The 12064-nt window shown below is 35.5% G+C and overlaps 1 protein-coding gene across 15 annotated transcripts in view; it reads right to left on the minus strand.

Annotated features, from left to right (window-relative positions):
- The window catches only part of PUS7L (pseudouridine synthase 7 like), a 146256-nt gene that overhangs the window by 122849 nt on the left and 11343 nt on the right, over window positions 1-12064 (minus strand). For all 15 annotated transcript variants that reach the window (XR_010116415.1, XR_008652130.2, XM_063620156.1 and 12 more), the window contains exons 4-7: window positions 9978-10170; window positions 6424-6522; window positions 2267-2348; window positions 354-634 (exon numbers count right to left, since the gene is read on the minus strand). Coding sequence is in view for 13 of the 15 variants with exons in the window: in XM_063620156.1 (XP_063476226.1) it covers window positions 354-634; window positions 2267-2348; window positions 6424-6522; window positions 9978-10170 (655 nt within the window). In the remaining 2 variants the exon portion in view is untranslated. The remainder of the gene's footprint in view (window positions 1-353; window positions 635-2266; window positions 2349-6423; window positions 6523-9977; window positions 10171-12064) is intronic.

Below are 12064 nucleotides of genomic sequence, written 5' to 3' on the forward strand. Positions count from 1 at the left end.
GCCTCCCAAAGTGCTGGGATTACAGGTGTGAGCCACCACGCCTGGACTTGATTTTTATTTTTATGGGCTGTTTTGTGCATTATTTGTTTAATCTTTTTTAAAATGGGTTTTTCAAAGGAAGCTTTACTACCTATATATCTTTCACTCCATACCACTGTTTTTATCTTTCTATTTACCAACATGTGTTAAGCCTAAACTGACAGCAGACTTGAAGCAGGAGATGAGTAAATATAAGTACAAATAGATAAATAAATTACATGTACGTTTAAAGTGTTTCTATAATCAGGGCTTTTGAAAATTCATGTTCTGGTATAGTAACTACTCTTGGAAAACTCTGATGGAATGATACTTACTTTACTATTTGGGAAATTCTCGTCATCAATATCTTCATCCAAACAGACCAAATCACCCTGCACTACTCTTGCTCCATAGGTTTCAAGTCTGTAAGATACTGCCTCATTCCAAATTTTGCTGGTATATGCGTGAACATAGAATATGCGCATGGAATGGGGTAAACAGAACCATGCCTGGATACAACCTTCCTCGGTCATGCCAAAGCGGTGCAATGCCTCCAACAATGCTCTCTCGCGCACTTTGAATTCAGGCATTAATGAAAGCGTGCCTTTAGCATCCTCTGAAACAAAGGGTAAATCAGGTATAGTTAGCCACTTTTATTTAAAGGCCAGTTATAAAGGCTTTTGTTCTAATCTCAAACTGAGGCAATGAACATGGGTATTAAGATGCTATTTAACACTTTCAGTTAAACCTAGCTACACTTGAAGAGCTTTAAAAAAAATAATAAGCATAATATGGCCCTACTTTCACTTTCCTGCTATTAAAAAAAAAAAGGCAAGAATCCAACATTAGTAACAGCTTACTAAAGTCCCTTACTTCAGAATAGACATAAACTAATGAAGTTATTCACAGGACTGTTAAAACAAAATCAAATGATTAAATAATTTAATTGCTGAGCTAGCAGAGGCTTGAGTTTTTTGAAGAGCTATTCTGGACATAAACACAGAATTTTTTTACTAAGAAAGGGCTGAGATCTGGAGCCTTCAGGCACACTATTATGCCTCACAAATGCACTTTGAAATGTAGATGACTGGAATCTACCACAAAGATGCTTATTCACGTATGGCCTTGGAATTGGCATTGAAATAGATGTACCAGGTGTTTCTTACGCGTATGAATGTTTAAGAATCACTGCCATAAGGAAATTATCATCTCAGGACTCTACAACAGACACAAACAAGTCACTTTGAATTTTCCTTAGTATTACCTAAATTACTTATAAGAGTTAGAAGTGTCCACACTGTTTACACATTGTGGTGTGGCACAAAAATACTACTTTCCTGTGAATAGCTGCACATATGTAATATGTACATAATTAAAAATGATAAATAAATATTTGAAAACTGACATCCTTTATTTCAATGTAAGTGAAATTCAGTATGTCAGTCAGATATCTGAATGAATCTGAAATGGTGTGGTTGCTGTTTTTATTATTTAAATAAAGGTAATATTTATAATATTATAAATAATATTATTTAAATGAAGGTAATATTTATCTGTATGTAGTACGCGAGAGGCATTATTCCAAGGGCATATCTAAATCTCATAATACTCTTTTAGATACTGTGATTTGCTTCAATTTACAGATAAGGAAACTAACACAATGACGTCAAATCACTTGCACAAGATCATACAGTTGGGAAGTATTAAAGTTGAGAGTTAACCCCATGCAGTCTGACTCAAGCCATACTCATAACCACTTTTCCTTAGTGGCTTTCATCAAGCATTCTATATGTATTCCATCATATTGACCTAAAGTTTTAAAAATTGACAGGGCTAATTGGCAACTAGAATGAAAATAATGTGTAAAGTTTGGAATATCATAAATGAACTTTTATTTATTTGTGTTTGTATCTCCCCCAGCTGCAATTAATTATATTGCCATGAGTGCCAGATTAGAATTTGGAACTCCTCTCTCTTCAGAGGATTTCAGCCAAGAAAAACTAAGAAACTATTTCTCCCATTGCCCCTACCCCTAGACAGGAGTTAGCATAGACATAAAAAAACTTCCAAATCTGACCAAAAACGAAGTGAGTACCTAAGTCATGTAACAAAAGTATTCAGTATGTAATACACTATAATCTATTTCTTAACACATTTATGTTACAATAAATGCTCTCCTGCTGATAAGACATTTATAATGTGTATCTGTATCTGCATGGCTATGTACAGGATGAAGAAACGTAAATACCAGTTTGAAGAAAATACTTCTTTGCTCTATTTACAGGATCATCCAAGTCTTCTGGTGTAAGAAACAATTTTATGGCTTTCATCTTAAAAAAATCAAGCAAGTAAACATGTGTTAATAAAAATGTCAAATTACTTTCTTAAAAAAAGATGCAAATTCTCTAGCATTCTAAAAGAATAGAGATTTAATAATTATACTTGATGCTGCAATTTTATCTTTCGGCTTGCAAAAATTAAACAGTCAATGTTAAATGTAGAAATAGGCCTTCTGCATGAAATAATTTTATATATAGGTTTAAAATATTATGGACTGAAAAGAGTATTTCCCTATCACTTCCATAATTCTACTTTTGTTATTTTTTTAAATATTAAAGTTAAATGTATTGACATTCTTAGTAAGGTGTAAGAATTCTGAAAAGCTTAGGCTAAATGTATTAAACCCTTATTTTTAAACTGTTTACAAAAACAAAAAAATTAGCAAGTATTATAAATAGTAAAACTTTTTTGCAATCATTTCAGGTTCTTAACAACCCACCAGAAGAAGCACCAAGAAAACCTAGCATATTTCCTAAGACAGTGAAAACTGAGCCCCTTCTGGCCTAAAAATAAATATTAAATATTTCCTTAACATTTAAATAGATGTATTTGAAAATATTTAATATTTAAATGGCTGGAGTAGAAGTAAAATTAAACCAATGTTTGTATTGTTACAGAAGAAAAAAGAAAAAAAAATGCAAATGAAAAAGGAAGACAATGTCCAGATCAAAGAGTTAAATATGGACACAAGAAATGCAAGCAGCTGTAAAGTGAAAGATCAAGAAGCACTCTGAGGGCTCAGAAGTAGAAACTAGTGAACTCCAAAAGCAACCCTCAAAGAAAAAGAAAAAAAACAAGAAAGATTTTAAGTATCCAACTTACCTGAGTCAAGAAAGGGAAGAAGAAAAGAAGTCGCTCTGAAGATGTAGAACGCCTCGCTCCCAGAGCAAAAGTAAAGAAAATCACTCAGAAAGACAACATTAAAAAAAGAAGCCTCAGAAGTTTCCAAGAAAACACAGCTATAACTTTCAGGTTAGGATTAAATGAACTAAAGTTATGTTTCACCCATTTCACAGCCACAAATATCTTTTTTGTTTGTTTGTTTTTTTGAGACGGAGTCTCACTCTGTCACCCAAGCTGGAGTGCAGTGGTGCGATCTTGGCTCACTGCAACCTCTGCCTCCCGGGTTCAACCTATTCTCCTGTCTCAGCCTCCCAAGTAGCTGGGACTATAGGCGCCCACCACCACACCCGGCTGATTTTTGTATTTTTAGTAGAGACAGGCTTTACCATATTGGCCAGGCTGCTCTCGAACTCCTGACCTTGTGATCCTCCTGCCTCAGCACAAATATTTTAACTGGCTTTTTTATTTCTCAAGATTTAGAAGTCCTTGAAGAACAAAAGGATGCTGGAAATATAAAAGATGGTTCTCCCTTAAAACCAAAAAGGATTCATAAGACAAAAGATAAAGAGAGACATAAAATTGGAGAAGAGGTTATATCGAGAGTACTATCAAAGTAAGTACACAGTGTAAATTCTATTGTCATTGGCAATTGACAGACAACCTAGAGTTCTGTCATCCTTTATCTCTATTATTGAGCTAAGAACATAAGAGTAAAATAATGGCATAAATTTTAGACTGGACCAATACACATGACAAAAATAGGAAAGTAGCAAGCAGAGGGGAATGGCAAGCCCTTAATTTCATTTGTGCTCTCAATTTCCTGAATTCTTTGGACTTAAAAATAATTGCCAAAATCTTAATGAAAAAGTTGCCAAATTTAATATTTTAAATCCTAAATAGATTAAAAGACGTTCCTTTTTTTTTTTAAATAGTATCTACTAATTCATGTATTTTATCACTGTCTTTAGCACTGGGATTTATTTCTAAAGCACGTGTCTTCGAGTAGGAAAGGATCTTAAATAGGTCATTTGACCGAATTTCCGACTCAATTTTCTTCTACAGTATTCATTTATTCAAACAAATATTATTAGGTATCTGCCACATGCTAGGTACTGCATAGGGTATTAGGGACAGAGCATTGAGTAAAAGAGTCATGGTCTCTGTTCAACTAAAACTTTCTGCCTACTGACAAAATTAAATAAGCAATAACAATAAAATATAATAAAACTTAAGATGGGAAGCCCAAGATGATACAAGATCACAAAATAAGAGGAATTCACTTTTTCTTGGGGAGTAGAATGAGAATATTTAAACTGAGACCTAAAGAATATACAGGTCGGGGAGGGGGTGCTTCAGGCAAAGGAAAGAAGATATAGCTTTTTAGCTGCAGGAACCAGCCTCTAAGATGGCCCCCAATGCTCTCCATCACTTGGTCTTCACACATGGTGTAGTCCTCTCCCACACTTATCAGGGTTGGTCTGTGTGGCCAGAAGACAGAAGAAGTGAAAGTATGCCACTTCTGAGACTAGTTATAAAAGACACTGCGGTATCTGTTGTCTCTCTCTCTCTCCTTTGCATCCTTGGACTTATCTTTCTAGAAGAAGCCATGCCACAAATAGTCTTAAAGCAAGAAAATAAAGTCTCCTGCCAACAACCACAAGCATGAGCTTGGAAGCAGATCCTCCATCCCGGTCAAGTCTTCAGAGACTACACACCTGGGCCAATTGTGTGACTGCAGCCTCACAAGAGACCCTGATCCAGAGCCACTCAGCTAAGCTGCTCCCAAATTTCTGACTCTCAGAAATTTAGATAATAAATGCATGTTGTCTTCAACCACTACATTTTGGGGTAATTTGTTACACAGCAATAATTGATTATTACTACTAAAGCAAAATTTTTTAAAAGTTCAAGAGCATGCAATATGAGGTTTGAAAGAGGTAGAGGGGTAGCCATCCAGCTTTTGCTTAAATGTTATGAGAAACAGGACATTCCAGTTATTTGAACAATTGTTAAGAAAAAGTCTTTCTTATGCTGGACTACAAGTCCCTTAAACATCTAGCCCATCCCATCTATGGATGCTTGTCTGGCACTGTACTAGCTGCCTTCACAAAAGTTCTTTCATTTGATTCTCAGAAAAATCTTGTGACATACATGCTATCTCCATTTTACAGATAAGGAAACCGAGGCTTGGAAAAGTTAAGCAACTTGGAAAAGTTAAGTACCTATAGTAACACATGTGACAAATGGCAGAACTCAAGTAGAACATCTGCTGCATCCAACGGGCCCCAAACTACTAAGTTCTTCTTCTGTATGACAAAATTTTAAACATTTTACAAGTTAATTTTCAGAGTTTTCTAGACTGAAGAACCACTGCTGAGGTAAGCATTTCTAGACACTTTATCATATCAGTTATATTCCAGTTGCTAAAATCTCCTTTGAAATGTGAAACCCAGAACTAATTATAGATTTGCAGATGTGGTCTAACTCATCAGCTCTGAACATTATTTGATATGTAAGATGATGTTCAATGCACTACACTTCTCACAAAATCTTTCACTGTTTCTTTCTCTTTCACTCAAGAAATCATATTAGAACACAGGTGAGTGAACAAGATACTACCATAAGAATAATCTTGCATTTGTTCAAATATATAATTTGTATAGTTTTGTAGTTTTCCTCCATTATGTGCACTCCATTTTAGTGTAAAAATATGTAATTATATATAAAAAATATAAATTAAAAGTAGATATACACACATACGCTTTTAATATTTCAGCAAATGCAGCTTCTTAGTTGTAACATACATTTTTAGTTTCATTTTGAACTAGTCAGATTTTGTTTTCAAATTTGCTGCTCCCCTTTTAGTCTCTGGATTTATGTGGATTCCTATCTTTTATATGATCTGATATCTGATTTCTGGGATTGTAGGGTCAAAATTTCCTCTAAATCTTCTATTCAGTTCACTAAAATTGGAAAGTGATAGTCATTTCTGTGTCAAATCTCAAATATGTACTAACCACAAGGACACTCACACAGTTGGCTTTCTTGTAATGTGATATCAAGGACAGAGCAGCAGCTTACTAAATGTTCAGTGATGTAATATATTTGGTATGTGTGTGTTTACATGCATTTATATGCTAGAGTTAAGAAAGCAAGGAGCTGGATTATGTAGTAAGTATAATTGACAGAAACAGATAAGATTACATTTTTCAAAATCCATACCATTTCATTCTTCAGCAAAGCTAGTCCAATTTGGTCTGTGTGAACTTTCCTTCCCTTCCCAAATCTCTGTGGTCCATAGTAATTCACAAAGCCTTTTTTCTATGTATACAAAATAATCAACAAATTAAGAGTACATAAATACAATTATGTGTCAAAATACACAATTGAATTTTTCTCTTCATAATTATTTTAATAGAATAACTCTGTAATCAGCAGTATACACACAGGGACCAAATGGTCTGAGAAATGCTGTGCAATTAAAGAAAAGGAAAGAAAACACAGAATTAGCAGTTAGAACATAAAACCAATGAAGAAAACTTTAAAAATATGTCAGCTTTCCATTCACGTTACTGAGGGATTTCCTGGGATGTGAGATTTTCAGTGCTAAAGCCAGAAAAGCTCTGGGCTTCCAAAATGAGTTGATCACCTAGTACCAAGATCTGATCCCTACTCTGATGCTCTTTCTTATTTTGAGACTCTTCAGCTGTCTGGAGATGTCGGGAGTTAAGAACAGGCTTACTTTCAAACCGCACACATCCTGGCTCTTTTCTACATAACGTTTGTTCTTTAGTTCATCTCAGTTTCTTAAAGGCTGACCTGAGACAATGGAGCCACTTCAGCTCCATGGACAATGGATTCCTCCAGGGGAGGAATATAGACTTCAGTTCCTGCTAGAGGTGAACACTTCAGGCCGTGTTTTAAAACTGTCACATTACTCAGAAGAAATAGAAAACTGTAACATACTACTGCAACCATTAAAGAAATTGGTCAGTCATTAAACATGTGCTCACAATGAAAACACCAGGCCCAGTTTCTTGAAAGACAAGAGTCCTCCACACTTACTTTATGAGGAGAGTATGCATTTATTCAGTCAACAATTATTATTGAATACGAACTCAAGAACTTTTTAATAAAAGATGCTGAGCCAATTTGTTATCAGCATGGTACAAAAGCAACTGCATCTTTATCTTATGTCATTTAAAAAATTAATTGCAGGCCAGGCGCGGTGGCTCACACCTGTAATCCCAGCACTTTGGGAGGCCAAGGCGGGCGGATCATGAGGTCAGGAGATGGAGACCATCCTGGCTAACATGGTGAAACCCCGTCACTACTAAAAATACAAAACATTAGTTGGGCGTGGTGGCCGGCGCCTGTAGTCCCAGCTACTCAGGAGGCTGGGGCAGGAGAACGGCGTGAACCCAGGAAGGGGAGCTTGCAGTGAGCCGAGATCGTGCCAATGCACTCCAGCCTGGGTGACGGAGCGAGACTCTGTCTCAAAAAAAAAAAAAAAAAAAAAAAAAAATTTAATTGCAGATAGAATAAGTACTCCCTGAATTAAATCTCATAAATATTTTTAGTTATTTCAAATTTGAAAAAATAACATCAGATGATATCCTAGAGTAACCAGAAGAGTTTTAAATTAACGCTTCAAAGTACTTAGATATAACAAAAGGTTTATAACAGAGATATAACCCTTGAAACAAAACTTCAAAGACTCCTTATTTTCAGGGTTTCTCAATTCCTTTCTCACATCATGAGAACTAATGGAAGTTGGCTAAAACTAAAATCGTTTCTAATGGGAATTTTGTAATAGGCAGCTGTATATTCATAAATAACAAATGAAAGACAGGTAATAAATGCTATCAGAGTTCAAAGAAACTTCTACCTTTTTTAAGATATATCATTTTAGTAAAAGTTTTTGAGGAAAAAAAAGAATTCTAGGTGGGTCAAGGAAAACAAAGGTAAAACAACATATGATATGGTTTGGCTGTGTCCTCACCAAATTTCATCTTGAATTGTAATCCCCACAATCCCCACATGTCGTGGGAAGGACCTGGTGGGAAGGAATTGAATTATGGGGTCGTTTTTCTCCCATGCTGTTCTCATGATAGTGAGTTCTCATGAGATCTGATGGTTTTATAAGTGTCTGGCATTTCCCCTGCTGGCATTCATTCTCTCTCCTGTCATCCTGTGAAGAGGTACCTTCTGCCATGATTGTAAGTTTCCTGAGGCCTCCCCACCTATACGGAACTGTGAGTCAGTTAAAGCACTTTTCTTCATAAATTGCCCAGTCCCGGGTATTTCTTCATAGCAGCATGAGAATGGACTAACACAACATATAAAGAGTATAATCAGATAACTTCTATATACAGATGAAAGTGCTAGATTTAAAAGATCTTTAGTTGGAAGATATTTTCCTAACTACAAGGCAGATTAATAACCAGTTTTTGTTTGTTTTCCTGTTGGAGAGGTATAAAATTGTGTAAAAAGGTCTTTGTGGTCAGAAACTTGAATCAGTGTTTCTCCGTATTGGCTCTAAAGTAGAGTCACCTAAGAAGTTTTTAAAAAATAAGTACTAATGCCTAACCTGCATCCCCAAATGTTCTTTTTTAATTGGTTCAGGAGTAGATATCAATAGGTGAAATTTTTTGAAAGCTCCTCAGGTTGAGAACTACTCATCTAGATCAGGGGTTAGCAAACTACTACAGCCCACAAATGAAACCTGGTCCAACACCTATTTTTGTAAATAAAGTTTTATTGGAACACAGCCATGTTCATTCACTTATATATTGTCTGTGGCTGCATCCATACAATGGCAGTATATTAGTTGCAAGAGGAACCAACATGTCTAAAAGGTCAAAAATATTTATTATCTGGTCCTTTACAGTATAAAGTTTGCTGATGTCTAGATGATCTAAGATGATCTAGTCTTGAAGGCTATAGTATGTGCACGTTTAAATGTCTGGAAAATGTCATTTAGAAACTTATGCTAAGTAATTTTTTACTGTAAAACATAAAGTTTATGATATGGTTTGGCTGTGTCCCCACCAAAATCTCATCTTGAATTGTAGTTTCCATAATCCCCACGTGTCATGGGAGAGACCCAGTGGGATTGAATCTAGAGGTTGTTACTCCCATGCTATTCTCATGATAGAGAGTGAGTTCTCACAATATTTGATGGTTTTATAAGGGGCTTTTCCTCCTTTGCTTGGCACTTCTCCTTCCTGCCACCAAGGGAAGAAGGACGTGTTTGTTTCCCTTTCCACCATGATTATAAGTTTCCTGAGGTCTCCCCAGCCATGCTGAACTGTGAGTCAACTAAACCTCTTTCCTTCATAAATTAACCAGTCTCAGGTATGTCCTTATTAGCAGCGTGAGAATGGACTAATACAGTGTGTGTGATTTATAATGTGTATACATCAAAATTTCCAAAAAATAAATTCCCCTGACTAAATACTACTCTAATATAGCAGATGCTTAAAAAAACTCTCTCTTATGAATGTAGATTGTCCCCTCTTCTCTGGAGGACACCATACCCTGCATTTTTAAAATCATGTTTACATATTTTGTTTTGTTTAAATACAAAAATGTATTAAGCTGAAAATAAAATGTAAGCCAAATGGACCTACTTATCACTTTAGAAAATAATTAATCACTTTCAAAAATCCCATAAACAGGTACAAAAGAAAAAGAAGTTTCCCCTCTTGCCTCAATGTAGAGAAAGAGACTATGAAGATTTCCCTGGATGCTCTTTTAAAATTAAGTTTTCTTACCTTAACATTTTCTATCGCTTCCATAATTCTCTCTCTCAGGTTTGCAGAATCATTTATTTGTTTTTTTAAATTTCTAATGACAATATCAAAGTGATTTCCTTTGAGCTGACCAAGTCTCAGGGAATCATCTACAGACCGAATATTAAAGACATTCATTCTTTTCTTTTCAATTTCTTTTTCAATATTTTTCAACCTGTAAGTAATAAATCATATAAACTCAGTTAAATTTTACATTTAAAAATTACTTTAAAATAAGGTTTTAAGTGGCAGTTGCCAAGCAACCCCGTATATGAGAATACTAATACAATTTTTTAAGAATATTCTAAAGTTAATGTTACTTCACCAAATGTGTGCTTAATACCCATTATTATAGGATTGCATTAACAGAATTATTTTAAAAACTTGAACATATATTAGTAATGTTATCACTCTTCCTATGTAGGCCTTCTGACTTCTCCTTAGCTCGAGTGACAGAACCTCCTAGCAGTTCTCCTGATCTTCCTGTCCCCAACTCTGCTGCTTTCCTTCTCAGTCTCTTTACCCAACATTACCAAGAAAAATCACTAGCACCAGAGGATTTTCCTGAAATTCTGCTCCGACCACTTCCTTACTCAAACTTTCAATTCTTGCCAACACCTAAAGAATTAATGTTTTCAAATTCTTAGAGTAACTTGTATGACCCTATAAGGGCTGATATAAAATTTCCTTTATAGCCATATTTTCCATAGTCCTTATAGGAATTATATACTTGACAGACTATTGAGTTTACTGCCTGCAAATATATCTCTAGTTTTTTGCATCTGCTAAAATCTTACTATTACTTGAAGTGTAATTAAAATTCCACACTCATAAGCTAAATTAAAGTAATCTCTCTTCCTAAGAGGGGAGCTTTCATCTTAAATATACTTTAACATCTAAAGTTCTTCTTTCTGCCCTATCCTGCACTTCTTGACCACAAAAGAAAATCAAACACTTTTTTTGTCCCCCATATAAGAGCTCGGAAGCCTCAGAAGAGTCTACTTGCACATAGTGGATACTTAAACATGTGTTAACTAAGAATTAATATATCGATATTACATTAATTAGGCTGAATTTTGACCCAATTATTCACATTTTGAAGTTTATCTTAAGGAAATTATAAGTTACAGATTTAAGTATAAGAATATTAATCATGGTATTATTTACAGTGAAAAGCTGGAAAGAATTTCAATTTTCAAAAACAGGGAATGTTAAACAAATTAGTCTGTATGATAGACATAATTTATTCCATGACATAAATTTTCATCTAACAATATTATTTTATTTTATAAAGTAAAATATAAACTGTATATGCAGTATGATTTTCATATATATAATAAATGTTGGCTGGGTGCGGTGGCTCACGCCTGTAATCCCAGCACTTTGGGAGGCTGAGGCGGGTGGATCATCTGAAGTCAGGAGTTCGAGACCAGCCTGGCCAACATAGTGAAACCCTATGTCTACTAAAAATACAAAAATTAGCCAGGCATGGTGGTGGGCGCCTGTAATCCCAGCTACTCAGGGGACTGAGGCAGGAGAATCGCTTGCACATGGGAGGTAGAGATTGCAGTGAGCCAAGATTGTGCGTTGCACTCCAGCCTGGGCAACAAGGGCAAAAATCCGTCTCAAAAAAAAATAAATAATAAATAATTTTAAGAAGTTTCTGTGTGATGTAGTCTCTGAAAAAGGTCTAGAGAGAAATGGAGAAAAATGTTATTGCAGTTATTTATTTTTGTTTATTTTTTTGAGACAGAGTCTCGCTCTGTTGCCCAGGCTGGAGTGCAGTGGCATGATCCCTGCTCACTGCAACTCCCACCTTCCTGTTCAAGCAATTCTGCTGCCTCAGCCTCCCAAGTAGCTGGGATTACAGGTGCACGCCACTACATCCAGCTAATTTTTTATATTTTTGGTAGAGATGGGGTTTCACCATGTTGGTCAGGCTGGTCTCGAACTCCTAACCTCAAGTGATCCGCCTGCCTCAGTCTCTCAAAATACTGGGATTATGGCGTAAGCCACCATGCCCAGCCTATTGCAGTTATTTCTGAGTAGTAGGCTTACCAGTAACTTCA

Source organism: Symphalangus syndactylus, chromosome 17, assembly GCF_028878055.3.
Source record: "Symphalangus syndactylus isolate Jambi chromosome 17, NHGRI_mSymSyn1-v2.1_pri, whole genome shotgun sequence".
NCBI lineage: Eukaryota > Metazoa > Chordata > Mammalia > Primates > Hylobatidae > Symphalangus > Symphalangus syndactylus.